Source organism: Zonotrichia albicollis, chromosome 2, assembly GCF_047830755.1.
Source record: "Zonotrichia albicollis isolate bZonAlb1 chromosome 2, bZonAlb1.hap1, whole genome shotgun sequence".
NCBI classification, from domain to species: Eukaryota; Metazoa; Chordata; class Aves; order Passeriformes; family Passerellidae; genus Zonotrichia; species Zonotrichia albicollis.
The window spans coordinates 30,111,747-30,127,595 of NC_133820.1; the positions used below are offsets into that span (position 1 = coordinate 30,111,747).

Here is a 15,849-nt window from a genome sequence, read left to right on the forward strand (position 1 = left end):
CTTGCTCGGACTCTCTGTCCGAGAGGCAAGCCTTTGTTTTTCATTCCTTCTTTTTCTATTCTTAGCTAGCCTTTTGATGAAATCCTTTCTTCTATTCTTTTAGTATAGTTTTAATATAATATATATCATAAAATAATAAGTCAAGCCTTCTGAAACATGGAGTCAGATCCTCGTCTCTTCCCTCATCCTAAGACCCCTGTGAACACCGTCACACCGGAGCCTGTCTGGAGAAGGGTTGGGAGCGCATGTCCGATGGGAAGCGGCCAAGGGAGAGGGGGTTGTTGAGCCGAGAGAAAAGGAGGCTTGGGGATGACCTTATCACTGTCTGCAACACCTGACAGGAGATTGTAGCCAGCTGTGGGTCCGCCACTTCCCCCACACAACTAGTGACAGGATGAGAGGATATCACCTCAAGCAGTGCCAGGAGAGGTTTAGTTGGTCATTAGGAAGAATTTCTTCACAGAAGGAGTGACTAGATGCTGGAATGGACTGCCCAAGCAGGTGGCAGTCACCGTCCCTGGAGGTGTTCAGGAAAGTCTGGATGTGGCACTCAGTACCATGATCTGGCTGACAGGGTGGTGGTGCTGGGTCTGGGCTTGGACTTGCTGATCTCAGAGGTCTTTTCCAAGCTAAATATTCCTGGGATTCTGCTATGGGATGTGAATTCCCTGAGGGCTCCTGTGCTGTCCCCGGGGCTGCCGCAGGATGAAAAATCTCCCGAGAAGGCAGCAGCCATGGAAATAACTTGCTGTCCCATGCAGCCTCCCGTGTGAGGGCACAGTTTCCACGGAGGCTGCCGGCTGTGTTGGGCATGGATCTGGCACATGACGTGGACACCATGATGCTGCCCTGTGGCCCCTGTGCACGGCATGGCTTTCCTTTGGTATCTGTCTGCATGGCTGGGGGAGCCCCACCATGCTCCTCTCAGCCCTAAGATGAATGAAAAGTAAGTGATTTTAAACTTTAACTTCAGTCGTGATATAGTCCTTCCCAAGCAAAATGGCTTGGAGGTAGTGAAAGACACAAGGTAAATGAGTATCAGACCTAAGGCTAACACAGAACAGCAACAACAACAAAAAAAAGTTGTAAAACTTCCTATTTTCAATATAGTACCGTGTTACTTTTGGTATAACCAACTAATCTTTTGGATACTAAATGGAGCTATTAATATACACAGAGAAAGAAAATAAATATAAAATTTTACAAGGTTACAGCTTTTTGATATGATGAAGTCTGCTGGAAATGTCTGATTATGCAGTAAACGCCTAAAAGTAAATGTAATTTAGTCAAAGTAAAGGTATTTGTTATTGCCTTTGTTGTAGTGCTTTCCTCTTTTACATGTATTTCCTCTTTCATGTATTTCACATAGATGTTCAAAATGATTTTTTAAGAGATTACTACTTCCAGAATTTTGGCTCTACAGCAAATCTATAGATCATGCTAGGGTGTATACTTCGATACAGTAAAATGCTGGTATGATTTTTTGATACATATTTGTGGCTTTATTCAGTAATGAGGTCTGTGTTGCCCTCTGCTGTCAGTAATCTGATTTTACCTACTTGAAGGCACTAAATATGTTTTGGCAAGAATATAATGTACTGCAGACCTCTTTTTCCTTATTTTGACATAATGAACATCACCATTACTAACCACACAGGGAATGCTCTTGCATTGTTGTATAGGATGTAAAAAAACTAGATAAACAATTTATTAAATTATTGTAGTGAACTGCTTTATCAGTGCTCATCACTGAGTGATCTCAGACCTTTCCTTGCTAGTGCTGCAGTGGTTGCATTATACACTGATTGCTAATGCTGTTCAATTCTTCACTCACAGTGTGCTTGTGCCAGACTGATGAATTCATCAGGGATTGAACATGTGATACAATGAGTAAGCTGAATGCCACAGTTTATGAAACAAGAGATCAAGAATTTGAAGCGTGTGTCCAGAAATGGCACAGTAACGTACTAGCGGAACAGGATCAGAACCTTCCAGCTTCAAACCTGGCATGTCATCCAGTGGCCTGTGTTACATATTTTGAAGTATTTCTGCAGCCTACATGTGTCAGCAATTCAGCAGCAGCTCTTATTGCAGTATCCAGGAGTTTGCAGTTTCATTTCAGTTTGGGGCTCCAAGGCTTTAAATGCCAGTTTTGTTTAATCTTTCTGTACCTGTGTGATTATGAGAACAGTACATATTGGATTCCTTATGTCCTCAGCTGAAAGTGCCTTGCCTATTACAGAGGCACAGGGCTCCCTTGGCAGGAAGGCAAAACAACCATGGCTTTTTCCTTGTGATTAGCCCTCCTTTGGGATGGGATCAAAACTGGGAATGCCTCTCCTGGAGACTGGTTTCTCACTCAAGGGACTGTTTGAGCATCTCCATTAAATTGTCTTTGATCTAATGAATAAGAGATCATTATTCCAATTTCCCATTTATAGAACCGATGCAATAATTCTTTCTCAAATATTAAAATTATACATTCAGTAAATGTATAAATATATGTATACATGTGTAATGATATATGTGTATGTCTTTGTATGGTTTTCCAGGATAATATCAGTGCTACTGTAACAGTGATGACTTCCTTGAAACTTCAGTATTGGCTGTGATATAAGTATCTGCATTTCTAGAAACATAGGCTTCTATTCAACAGATGGAGATATTCTGCCAGCTGGAAAGTATTGTCTATCCAGAAAACTATTTGGAAAAATGTTGGTCCATCATAAGGTTTCTGTAGAGAATAGTATATGCTTCAAATAAGACTCTGTAATTTGTTTTATTTTTTTCTAAAACAATTGTTCCTTTTAAAGAAAAAAAAACTCTGACAAAACCAAATGCATGGATGTTATTTATTAATAATTTTTTATATTTTTATATTTTAAATTGTGTTCTATCTTAATGTCCTAATAGGACCTATGGCATCCACTTCATGGTCCACCACTGTAATTCTTCTTGAAGAGCTTTCTGCAGTTAAGTGTTTCTTTGTTTAAAGGTTATCCTGTCAATAAGTCTGAATTTGTACTGATTTTAGAGTTCCCAGAGAAAAAGCCAAAATTTAGAAATGCGATTCTTTTTTTGAAAAGTTTCCCTGCCTCTACTAGCAAGTGAAGAAAAAAAAACCAAAAACCATAATATTAACCATGGAGCAAAGCATTATCATGAAATTAAATTAAATAGGGACCAAAGTGTTTTGAACAGTCATCTCTCTCTATCCTTAGTGATATGCAGAAGGGAATCCTATATAAATGTTGTATTCATAGACTCTGAAAATCCAAGAATTGGGCCATACTTTGGGACTCAGATTTTATTTCATGAGACCACTTTCAGTCACAGCATTTTAAGTTCGTTGATTCACACAAAGAGTGACTTCTTGGGTGGCTGTTATTTCAAGAGTGACTTTCACATTTTCAGGCTGTGACCCAGTTCTGAGAGGGAGGTGGATGAGGCCCTGGATTTCCTTAGGCTGCTTTTGAACTGATGCAGCTTCTGTGTGATGAGATAAAGGCTGCAGCACTGAGCAGTGGATGAGTTTGAGCAGTAATGCTCCTCATGCTGTTTATTTCCATGGCTTGAGATTCCTGTGCATTTTCTGTAACACTGGAATGTGCTGAATTTAGGATTATGAGGATGATGCACACAAAGTTAACTGGCTACATTGATGAGAAATATTTCCCATGTGTTTCCTGGCTCTTCCTCCTAGCAGGAGTTCCAGTACATGGTGGGAGTATCATACCCCCTGGAAGACCTGAAATTGAATTGCCAGGAGGATTATGAAGAAATTCTGCCAGAGTCAGTGGAGTGTTATGAAGCCATCTGAGTAACTTGCTTAGTTAAGCACTGAAGAATACTTCATTTGAGGGAAATTGAGATAAGCAGCTTCTCTCTGTGTAAGCAAGAAGATAACTACAAAGTGATCCAGTGTTCCAGCACTGCACAGCTTGGTGGACTACAATGCCAGTACAGGAAACATGAGAAAAATATATTGGATCTTTTTCAGTGCAAGTGAGTTTTCAGAAGAAAATGCAGTCACTTTCAGATAATTTTCCTTAGAGGTATTAGCTAATTTGGAGGCACTGACGATATTGATGTAGATTGATTATTTTTTCTAATTCCATTACTTGTGGTGACCCACAGTTAATTTTCATATCCCATTTGCTTGCACAGTCACTCAGTATCACAATACTCTTTGCAGCCATCTTTCAATTTAACTCTCTTGAACCATAAAGGCAAACATTTTTATCTTGCTATTCACACCTTCACATGCATTTTCAATAGTGCACATACTTGAGCCAGTCTACAAGTGCCCCCTTGCCTCTACAAAGGGTGACTATTCAAAAATCTTGGCAATTTCAAACAAGACAAAGAAAATTAGGACTCCCATATATTTACATCCTGAGCAGGAAGGTGATGTTACTGATTAACTCACAGTAAGTGAACATGTGGCTTTCTTGAGTACAGTATCTGTTCTAGCATTTTAAAAATCAGCTGTTAACATTATTTAGTTTAGAATAAAATTAGTGCTTGAAGGGAGGATAGTTTTTTGTGGGTTATTTTGAAATATATTGTTTCTGATTACTTTATGGCATATGTTTCTAATAGATTTTATCATTATTTTGTACCATTTTATCTTATTTGTGACTTCTGTTTTTTTATGGTATTGTATAATTGTAAATTGAGTCACTTTTCAAGTGGGAAGACAAATCCTTGTGCAGTACACAAAAATACCATGAATTAAGATATCAAATATAGCAAGAAAATGTAATACTGCAGTGAGTCAAAGCATGGAGATTACAATAACTGTAATAACCTGCAATGAATCAAACCCCAGGGATTTAACATTAAACTGCTATCAACATGAAATCAAAGCCAGACTCTGGCTGATTGCTTTATCCACCTAAGTCAGATTTACTGAGTGCTCCCCAGAGGTGTCCAATTCAGCAGGCAGATTTTGGGCACCAAAGTTAAGCACTGTACAGCAGCAGAAAGCAATGGAGCAGGGTGATCAGCTCTGGACAAAGATTTCAAGTGCCTGAATGAGCTGCTAACTTTGCTACTGTCTTTCTAAAGAGCAAACAGCAGAAAAATAAACATGTCAGCTCCTCTACACAACAAAAAAAGTGCCACTTCTGCAGTGAACTGGCAGCAGTGCAAGCACTCCAGGGAGTGATTCTTGGAGCATTTTGACTCCCAAGCTCTTCATGGGAATCATATGAGGGAGAGCTGGAGCCTGGGCCCTGTCAGAACACACCTGAGGAGCTATTTAGTGCTCCTGCAAACCATCCTGGGTGTTGGAGATGCACCATCTTTTCATGGAAGTAAAGGGAAGCATATGAAACAAAATAATTATATGCTGTTTTAAGCATGTCTAGAGACATGCTGTTTCCTTTAACTCAGACCTTATTTCTATCAGAATTAGATACACTAATTGTTTATCATATATTGTATTATTTTACATAATGTTTAACTTTGAAATATTTCCCTTTCATTTTAGATGAATTAATCAAACACTCTAAATGTGTGATTGAAGTTAGCTTTTATCTGAGGACCTCAAAGGATCACTTTTTAAATGATTTATCAAATCTGTTGAAAGAGAAGTTTCTGCTCAGGAGTTTATCTGAAATAGAAATTGGTATGAGGCAATACAGAAATATTGAGAAATTGAGAGGTTTTCAGAGTATCAGGCTATTAAAAAAAATCACTGGATCACAGAAGGCTGAATATTCTCCAGCCTAGTATTTCCCAAATAAAAAATTAATAATCAGTTTTCTCAACAGTTGTATAATATATCCTTCCTGGAGATCAGGGGAGGGTCCAAGAGACTGTATGTCTAATTTTGTTGAACCTTTAAAGTCAGGTATTTGAGAGGTTAGTAACTATTCAAATTAGAAATTCTTTTCTATGAAAAATCTTTCACTGTAATGAACTTTCATGTAACATACGACCAAGTAAATTACTCACACTTCATTGCTATTTATCTTTTCATTAATATATTGTCATGAGTTACAATACCTCCAGTACATGCAGTTGTATGAATCTGTCATTAACAATATACCAATTATGAAGAAAATATGAGCAGCACTTATTGAAAACCTCTCTTAATTATCTTGATCCTTTTGATCCTGAAAAATTGCATGTTGGAATAATTTTTTAATATATAAAATAACATCTAATAGCTGGAAAATTTTTTAAGTTCCTTTCAACTGCAGGTTAAAAGATAACCATCTTTTGGGAACATGCCTCAGCATTTCCATGTATTCACCATGGTCAAAATAAAATGCCTCTGTTAGTTCTTTTGGCAGCTGAAAAAAAGCGATTCAAACCTTTTGTTACAACATTCAAGATTAGATGATCACATCTGCTGAGTAGCTTTTGAAGGATGCAGTATAGATTTGGGCAATTAGCTAGAAGCTCTTTTTTTTCAATAACTTGCAGGCAGGGTAGTCTCTAAAGTGTGTTATCAGACTTGAGAGTTACAAATGATGATATCAAAGTTCAAGCCACTTGATTACAGCATAACTTTAACTTGCTCAAATTCTCCCAGTGCAGTTTCCTTGCTGTCTAAAATAATCAAGCAGATAATGGATTTCACAGTAATGGAAAACTGTCAGGAACATTTTGAGGCATTAATGACTATAGGCATAATATCTCCTTTTACTGTTTTCATCTGAAGGAGAAATATGTAGGGTTTGCCCTTAGCAGTTCCATCTTCAGGATGAATGTTGCAAACAATACCAGTTAATTTGCTGATGCACTGATGTGGTTTATATGACTATCTGTATAGAAGGGATTTATTTTTTTGCTTCTGCAGAAGCTATCTTTGAATTTATCCACAACAAAAAAAGGTTTAAGTTTTTCTATTCAGATCTTATTATGCTGCAATTATGCTATGATGCAAGCTATCTTGTGAATGATAATCCATTGCAAACAAATTTGAAACCACTTCTGCATCTACTACAGAAAGCCTTATGGCAGTTATTGCAGTTAGTTGGTACTGATCTGTGCAAATAATTTTCTTATTCCGTGAAATACAAAATCTTCTTGACTTGACTTTTGGATGGAATTCTACCACTAAAGTATTGGTCCCAGTGATAATTCATGGTGGGCTGTGATTCAACCAACAACAAATAAATATTAGCTCCATATTCATTGTGTTTGCTCTCTGTTGTTTGTGTATTGAGTGAATATCCTTCAGATATCATGCCTTCCACAGGCAGTATCTTTCTATGCCCAGTAACTGCCCATGCAAGAAATGCCCAGGGGCACTTTTTTAGGTGGACTCAGTTTGCTCCACATATATGCATCGTTTGCACTTCAAACACTGCAGCACTCAAGACTGTAATGATTCTTAGGCTTTTTAGTATTTAGAGATGCTACATGAGTTATTGCTGTTTGAAGCTAGACACAGGATTTTACTTCAGTAAAACTGAACTTTCATTTTTTTGATCTTCAGTAAGAATAGTTCAACTTCAGTCAGACAAGGAGTGAATCCAGAAAAATACTTGTTTCACTTTTTTGCCTCGGTGTGACCAGGATATTCAGGCATTCTGACATAATCACAGTCAGCATTCACTTTGATATTGAAGGAACTTTGCCCTCATTTTGAAGCTACCAGAGTCTTTGCTCTTAAAACAGAGAGTTTGCTTTACCCAAGTCCTTTTTCTGCAATTACCTCAACAACTCCAAAGATACCAGGAAACAGATTCCCTTGTCAAAGCTGAAGCCTGTGTCCACTTCCCAGAGCATCTGTTTTGTAACACAAACCAGTTCTCACAAAAAAGCTGCATTTCCTGGTTGCATAGCCATTGTAAACTTTCCAGATACTTCACTTCTGCCTACCCTTTCCTCACCTGTGTGCACAGCACAAAAATACTGTATTTCAACAAGAAATCTCTCAAGCATTCCTTGCTTCATGTGTGTAATTCAAGGTATTTCGACTGGTGTTTTTTTGTTAAAAAGTTTAGGTTCATAAAGGCTGAATTCTTCAAAATTCTTTGGTGTTAGAGCACAAAATTCTGTTCAGTCATTTTGGATGTGCCCTTCTTCATACAAAAACTGAAATAATAGGGTCACTAATAATAAATAACGAGCAGCCAGCCTGGAAGGGGATACACAGAAATAAGAGGAAAATGTATGCATATGTATTTAACTGAACATTGCCTGAACCAGGGCTTTTCCATGGGCTTCTCTGTTCTCTTAGAATCCAGACTGTTAGGTACTGGATTCCACAGAGATCACAAGACAAAAATAACGTTCTTATCTTTCACAGCACTGTCATTTGACTTCTTTTCAGAAAAAATGTAATCTGGACTCTGGTCCCTCAAATGTGTATGTGTACATTGACATGCACTTGTGAGCATGGACAAGCATGGCAGTGGGTGGCAGCTCCTGCTCTGTGGGAGAAAGTTCTGCTCACCTTCCTGCTCCTGGGGATGGTGGATAATCCCCACCCTTTTTGTTGATGTTTAAAGAGTCATGAAGGAACTCACAACAAAGATTATTTTTTTCAGTTGTGTAAGAGGAGACTTAGTATGTGGCCACTAGGTCATACTGTCTCCTGGACAATGAAAATCATTCTTTCTCACCTCTAATGGGGTAAAGTAGGCCTGCAGTCCAGCAGGAGCCTTTTGTTCAGTACATAATGTGAAGCTTCTTAAACATTAATAATGGGTCATTCTTTTTGCTCTTGTATTTCCACCCAGTTGGTAACATCATCTGCTAATGGTGAACATTAAATGCTTATAAAACTATAAAGGGATCATTTCTTATCACTGATTTGTGTGACTCAAAGATATTGATGACAATCAAGGTATTTTACATACTTTATTGGTAATGAAAATATTCCTCAAAGACATGAATCCGCTTACATCTTTCTTAGCTCCATCAGAAAGGAAAAGAAGGTCTTCACTTTCTTCCTAGTTGTTCGATAGATTGAATATTTACCTAAGGCCTAATATAAATTATTTGTCAATAGAATTACTTTAGTAAAGTTTAGGGCTTGACTTGTCTCAAAGATCACTGGGAACTGGTGTAAGCAGCCTGCAGGATCTGTAGGACTCATTGGTCACTACTGCAGCAACTTCTGCAACATTTCTGTGTCACAGGGAAAGAGAGATCCTTTCAAACAAACTCGTCCAGACTCAGAGGGGTAACAGAATTTGGGAGGAAGGGTGTGCTACTGCAGGACACCCAAGATAAGAAGAAAACAAAGCCAGCTCAGCACATCTCAGCAATAATACAATAGTAAACACTTATAATAGTAACCACAGTAGTAAAAACCACCAGGCTGCCCAGGATAAGAAGCCAGCTCAGCAACAGTGGAGTATTAAACACTGAATATATACTAGATAAGTGGAATATATCAAGATTAACAATATATAAATAGTGGTCATCATTTCTGCTTGGTGTCCTGACTTTGTGGATTTACCTAGCACTCATCTTTGCACAAGTATTTAAATAAACAAACACCTTGGCACTGTGTGTGATTGTCTTACTGCACACAGGGTGATGCATACTGATTTTTAGAACAACCCACTAAGAAGTTAATTATGTCAACAGAAATAGTAACATTCTCTTAAAAACTGCTTTATGTTCTTATGGAGTAGATAAAATGAAACAGAAGAGTAATGAAAAGTCTCAAGAAGACTCTGAAGAAAAAAAAGCACGTAGAGTTGTAAAAATGCTTAACAAATAATACTTCAGAAACCCTGACCTTGAATTATAAAATACAGTAGTATTACATTCAATGCATGTATCAAAATTAAAAGAATTCACAAAAAAAGTGTATTCTGCATCTTGAACATCAGTTTTTCTGTTGGCATTGTTGCATTAGATTCAAGGCACAATTTTATAGGTTTGTTTTGGTTTTGTTTTTATAATTAAAAATGAATACAAAAAATACACTACTCATAAAGTGTAAAAAATAGGATTAAATCTGGTATACTTCAATGTCCATTATCAGGCATCTTCTGGGCATGGACCAGAAATTAGTATAACATTGTCCACTCCAATTTCTCCAGTTTTACCCTTCCCACGTTCTGATTCAAAAGTGACCTGTCATAAGAAAAATATGTATTAAGGGTGAAAATGTAGTTTATTCAACCATTTAGCAACTCCTAATTAGTTACAATGCTATAAATAAAGAATATTTTATTACAACACAGGACTTAATTACTTGTATCTTTGCCATTTTTAAAGCTTTTGTGCATTATTTGAACTAGATTAAAATCCTCTGCACAGATTTACAATACCAGATGGGTTACTTTAATAAGATTATTTACTTTTATTGTAAAAAAATGCAAATTGAGTGAAATCCTCTTATAATAATGCGGTTTTATCACAGCATGTGATGTTCATGCTTTTCATTTATTCAAGACATTACAATTGCTCATTTTTGATCTATTTGGATCCTCAGGTTTTGTGTGCATATTCTGTATATATTTACACACTCTTGTATGTACTGAGTATAGTATGTATACTATATATAAAGAAGAGGGTTGTTCTTATGAATAGGATGTCTGGGTTTTTTATTTTATATTCTGATTCTCATTTATTTAAGGGCTTTTCTGCATCATTCCAGCTGTGCAAAGGACCTTGAAAAGGGCTTGCATTTCCTTTACATTCACTATATTCAATTATACAGTAGAAGCCTTTACACAGCACTGAAAATTTTCCATCACACAAATGGAAAACAGGCCCCAGAATTTCGAGGAGGAACTGGCTGAAGTCCTGTTAGAGGCAGTTTCTGGCATACATCAGTGCACAGTGTTCCCTCTTGGTACTCCCTACTCCCATGGTGATGGGCCCCCTTTGATTATACATGATGTCTCCTTTTGCTAGAATGGTCTGGTTTAGTGTGGTTTGAGAGCAACCTCGTCTATGAAATGAAAAATTTTCATTTTTCTAGGCACATATGTAGGCTTCTGTTGTGTGAGATATTAAGGGCAGATTTTGATTACTTTTGTTAATTTATTATGTTATGCAGTATTTTTACAAAATGACAGAATTACTGGCATCAGTATTCTAACCAATTAGGATGATTCAGTTCTGAAATTACAATCAGGTGATAACTTTAATGCCCCCTAAAATACGGGCTCCTGTTTCCCATTTCAGATAAGCCTTTTGGTTGCTGATGCCTATAAAACATTTAGTGGAACACTTGAGAATTAGGAAATCAAACCAGCATGTTGGTTATGGTAATTGGCTAATAAACCGTGTTATACTTACACTGTTGGTTGTTTCAGCCCCCTGAAATATCTCTATTTTTCCAGTTCTCCACTTTTCATCTTTTCCTTTGTTCTCTTCCCAGACAGGAGCAGTTTTTTTGTTTGCCAGGAACACTCTTAGCTTTCCCACTTTCTCACCAGCAAGCCGATAACTGAAAATCAGGCAGTAGCTGCTCTTTGGTTTGAGGTCAGTGAGGAGAAGTTTTAAACGCCCCATATCATTCTTGTGCCCCACAAAGGCTGGAACTGCCATGTAGTAGCCATCACCTTGTAAAAAGAAAATAATTTTTTAAAAATTTAATGCACTTGTGTTATTTATTAGCAATTTGAATACATTTGCTAAGAAAATAAGGGGAAGCTGAAAGTAGTTTACTTGAATAATTTAAAATCACATTGGAAAAAAGCAGCAGGAAGTGTACTTAGTGAGGAATAAACTTGTAGGGTTGGAAGTCAGATCAGTTTACAGAGGAGATGAGTTCATATTTCACTGGCAATTACAGTCATTCTTCCTTGCACTATCTTTTGAAGGCAAAACCATCTGTTTTCCAAATGCAAGTCTGAAACAGGCTGCTGTGCCTCTGTGGTCACATTATTTCAGTACTTGAGCTAGCTCAATATTCTCTCCACTGTCCTCTGCATTAATGACAAATTCACAAGGGAACTGACAGCTTATTTCCCAAGTCCTGGAAGACCAATGAAGTGACAGACACGCAAAAAGTCTTAAAGGAATAAAACATCTGGGGCCATAAATGAAGTCACAATCAGCATATGTAAGTTCAGGGAGACAGGATAAGGCCAGGGTAAGGTTTTCCTGGAAGTGACAGCACAGAGAAGGGATTTAGGGAATTATGTGGAGCAGGAGAGGAAGGATTAGTGAAGACTAACATGGAAGGCTCTTAAAGAAGAGGAAGAGAATGTGTGTGTGGTAATTGTAAGCAGCCTTCAGGATCTGTAGGATCCACTGGTCACTACTGCAGCAACTTCTGCAACATTTCTGTGTCACAGGGAAAGAGAGATGCTTTCAAACAAACTCGTCCAGCCCCACCTTTTCATGTGCACCCACTCAGCAGTCCCACATTGCTCTCAGGGAGCTCTTTCTCAGGTTTCAGCATTTGTACCTATTCATGTATTCGTTGTTCTTCAATAGGCCCCTTGCCCTTGGCTTATTCTGAGTTTGTCTTGCAGAGTTTGAGATTTCTGAGCAGCTATCTCAGTGATGTTTAAGGCACGTGGGTGACTACATTGCCACATCCATCTAAATGACAGATGTGTGATTAAATGTCCTACCAATCTTGGAGAGACACAACAAGCAGTTAATAAGGTTTCCATTGCCTTGTTGTTTGCAATTCTGAACAGTTATGTTCTAATAATTTTTCTTACATTTTGATTTATTTTTCTTGAAATATATTGCTGATTAATATTTTCTATTGGACATTTCAAATAAACAATATCCACTCCTATCATCCTCTGCCTCTTTTCTTCTATTATAAAGATAACCCACTGATAGAAAAGAAAAATCCTGGATTCAGTTTCCCCTTCCCCCTTTTTTTTGGAGGGGGTAGTCCATCAAATCAAAGCCTATCTAGGTGGCAGATATCTGAATACCTCTATCTCGATCAGCAGGATTCCAGTCAAAGTCATCATCAGCATCTTGTTTCCAGTCACAAACTCCTCGACTGAAGCTGCAATCAACTGAAAAGAAAATTGGCAGAGATAACAGGAGCATTTAGGAGCATATCCTAAGTACTGTTAAAAGACTGTGTTCTTTATTCATACAGTTATTAATGTACAGATCATTCTAAAATTATAATCTGAATTCAGATAGTGTTAACCGAGATGCCAACTGCAAAAAATCAAAATATTATGTAGTAATTATTTCTTTACCTCAGTGTCTTTTTAGCTGTGACTTCTGTTTATCAATGGCCTGCAAATCCCCAAGTACAGGTGGAGCTGTTAGTGTTGAACTCGAGCATCAGGAATTGTTTGAGGTCTGCCAGCTTTAGAGCTCTCCATTCTCCATTTGTTACACTACTGTAGTTGCAATCAGCTCAAGTTCCAGTTCTATCCTTTAAGAGAAACTGGCCTCCCATGAGAAGAATCCCTTACATCAGCACCTGATAATCCAACTACATGGAGCTGGGAATAGCCCAGATCAGTTGACCTTTAGAGCACCCTGAAAAGGGCGTCAGCCAGAGCACACCACAGCCTTCATGACTGTGCAGATGAAAAGCATCACACACACAAAGGGACACTGTGCAATGCAAGCCTGACAGATCAGATTAAGAGTAATGCATCAGCCTCTGAATTTCCTCAGAAAGAAGTATTCTTCTTGTTATTTTAATGTATTTCATCATGAGACAGAGACATGCAGTACGTGGCATTTAAAGAGCTTTGTTGTCTAAATCCATTGTATCTGAGACTACTGCTTTCTAAATTGTAAAAAAAGTCAACCAGCACATCTGTCTATTTTGTTTGTTTAAGATTATTGTGTGCTATGCAACATGTTTTCATTTTATAGACAATAGAAGCTACTTTATTTTTCATGACTGTGAAATTATTCAAGTGAAATTCAATTGCAAGTCAAGTTCTTATGTGGGGAAACTTTCTATGCATGGGTTATAAACAGTAAAATATGCTTGGAAAAGGACACGTTGGAACTGGTAGCATAGTTTGGCCAGATACTGTCTCTAACATGCTCACAAAATCTTTGGTTTATGTTAAAGGCTTTTAAACCAGTTCTGACTTGGCTAACACAGGTTGTCACAAAAAGATAGAATACACAGGAAAATAAATACTGTATGATAAAAGTAAGCCACCTTCTTGCTCTGGTCTCGACACTGGAATTTTCCTCTGTGCCAGGTGAGGGCCAAAGGCAGCTGCTTCTTTTACCTTGGGAGCTAGGGAAAACAACTTGTCAAGTACTGAGTCATCACAGGAACAGAAAATGGAACTTTATTCCTTTACACCAGCTGACATAATTTATTTTAAAAATTCATCATATGTATTTTCCACTCTACCACCAAACCCATATTCTTAACAGCAATTAGATACTCTGAATTTAAAAAAAATTGTTTAAATTGCTGTTTTCCACAACACTGAGCTTTCTAACCCATAAGCACTGGAGCTACAGCTACATTAAATTACAAATTCACAAGGTCATAAAATGGTGATCTTTCCTCAGAAGCCTGATCTGCTTTCTTGCTATAATGATCAAATGAAACTGACCTCTGCCAGACAACAGTGACAGTGACTTGGCAGCAGTTTGCCAACAGCAGTCTCAAAAAATGGATAATGTCAGAGACTTTGTAAAAGTTAGGGCATCAAAGGCCCACAGATCTGCAGTCAGGGCAGTGATAGCTGGTGCTGAATGGAAGAATTGGTAAAGCAGCATGAAAGAATGTTAGGGGGGTTCTCTAAGACACTGGCCTGAAAGAGGCATTATTTCTCAGCCTCAGAGACCAAGGGAAATCCTCTCCTGTCTGGTGAGACAGAAGATTCCATATTCTTGTTTATGCTAAGTAATTTCTAGATTACTATAAGTCTTTTAAAATTCTATGATTAAGTTTGTTTTATTTTAAGTGATGGATAGATAAGTGTACTCACTAAAAAACAAACATAAATCTCAACTTCTTTATGCATACCCTGTGTAAGTAACTAATCACACATGAGATAAGGGAAAGACCTGCTTTCACTGGTATTCTATCATTTGCGAACACATAAGCAGGTGGTACCTGTGATATATTCATGACCACCAATGAAAACAGGAGGAGTTTAAAAGTGCCATTTTAGAGGAGTGAGGGAGAAGCCTTTGGATTACTGCTTACAGAATGTATTAGGGGAAAGCCTGAAACAACTGAAGTTCATTTTTCAGCCCCATCCCGTGGGCAGCTGTGCTAAGAAAAGCTATGAAAATTACTTTTCCCTACTTAGCATTGCATCATACATGCATATGCCAAATATTTTAAAAGTCATTATTTTCACATGGATGCACATTTGTTCAGAGGGGAGGTTTGTTTCCCATGAGTTTGACTGAGCTTTCCATTTAAATACTCCAATAGGGCTTTCCATTTAAATACTCCAATATGCTCTCACATACTCAGTTTTGAGAATATACTCAGAAGTGACTGCAATCCAGAGCCTCCTAGCACCATAAAGACTATGCCATCCACTTCACCTTTTTTCTTCTTCAAAACTGTCAAAAATTGCTCTGTGTACACCAGTGACAATACACACTAACAAAGAGGCCCAGAGGCACTTCCAGAAGTGCTGAATTGGAGAAGATTCATGCAATCTTATGAGCTTTCTGATGAATTGCCAGGAGCATGTCATCTCTTGTTGTCCTTGCAGCTTCCCCTAACCCAGTCCATTGCTTAGATCACCTGGATAATATTCATACTTAGGCAAGGATTAATATACATATTTCTCCAAATTAATTTTTGTTTACATATACACATTTAGGAGTAGGGACATCCAGATTGGTGTTAAGTTTACTCTCAAGCCATAAACTTGGCCTTGTACTTGGTGAAAGAGGCTCAGGCTGTGAAAACCTTTGCCAAAATGAAGACAGCTATTAAAACATGATCAGTTCTGGAAAGAGTGGAGTGATTTAACAGAGGACAACAGC

General features: G+C 37.8%; 1 protein-coding gene across 2 annotated transcripts in view; it reads right to left on the reverse strand.

The window, feature by feature from the left end:
• Nucleotides 1-8,812: 8,812 nt before the first annotated feature.
• The window catches only part of EGFL6 (EGF like domain multiple 6), a 29,864-nt gene continuing 22,827 nt past the window's right edge, over nt 8,813-15,849 (reverse strand). Inside the window, exons 9-12 of one of the 2 annotated variants that reach the window (XM_074534691.1) lie at nt 14,042-14,122; nt 12,831-12,917; nt 11,227-11,492; nt 8,813-10,053 (exon numbers count right to left, since the gene is read on the reverse strand). In XM_074534691.1, the coding sequence (XP_074390792.1) occupies nt 9,958-10,053; nt 11,227-11,492; nt 12,831-12,917; nt 14,042-14,122 (530 nt within the window). In that variant the 3' untranslated portion in view covers nt 8,813-9,957. The remainder of the gene's footprint in view (nt 10,054-11,226; nt 11,493-12,830; nt 12,918-14,041; nt 14,123-15,849) is intronic. The other variant, XM_074534692.1, reaches the window with a different exon arrangement.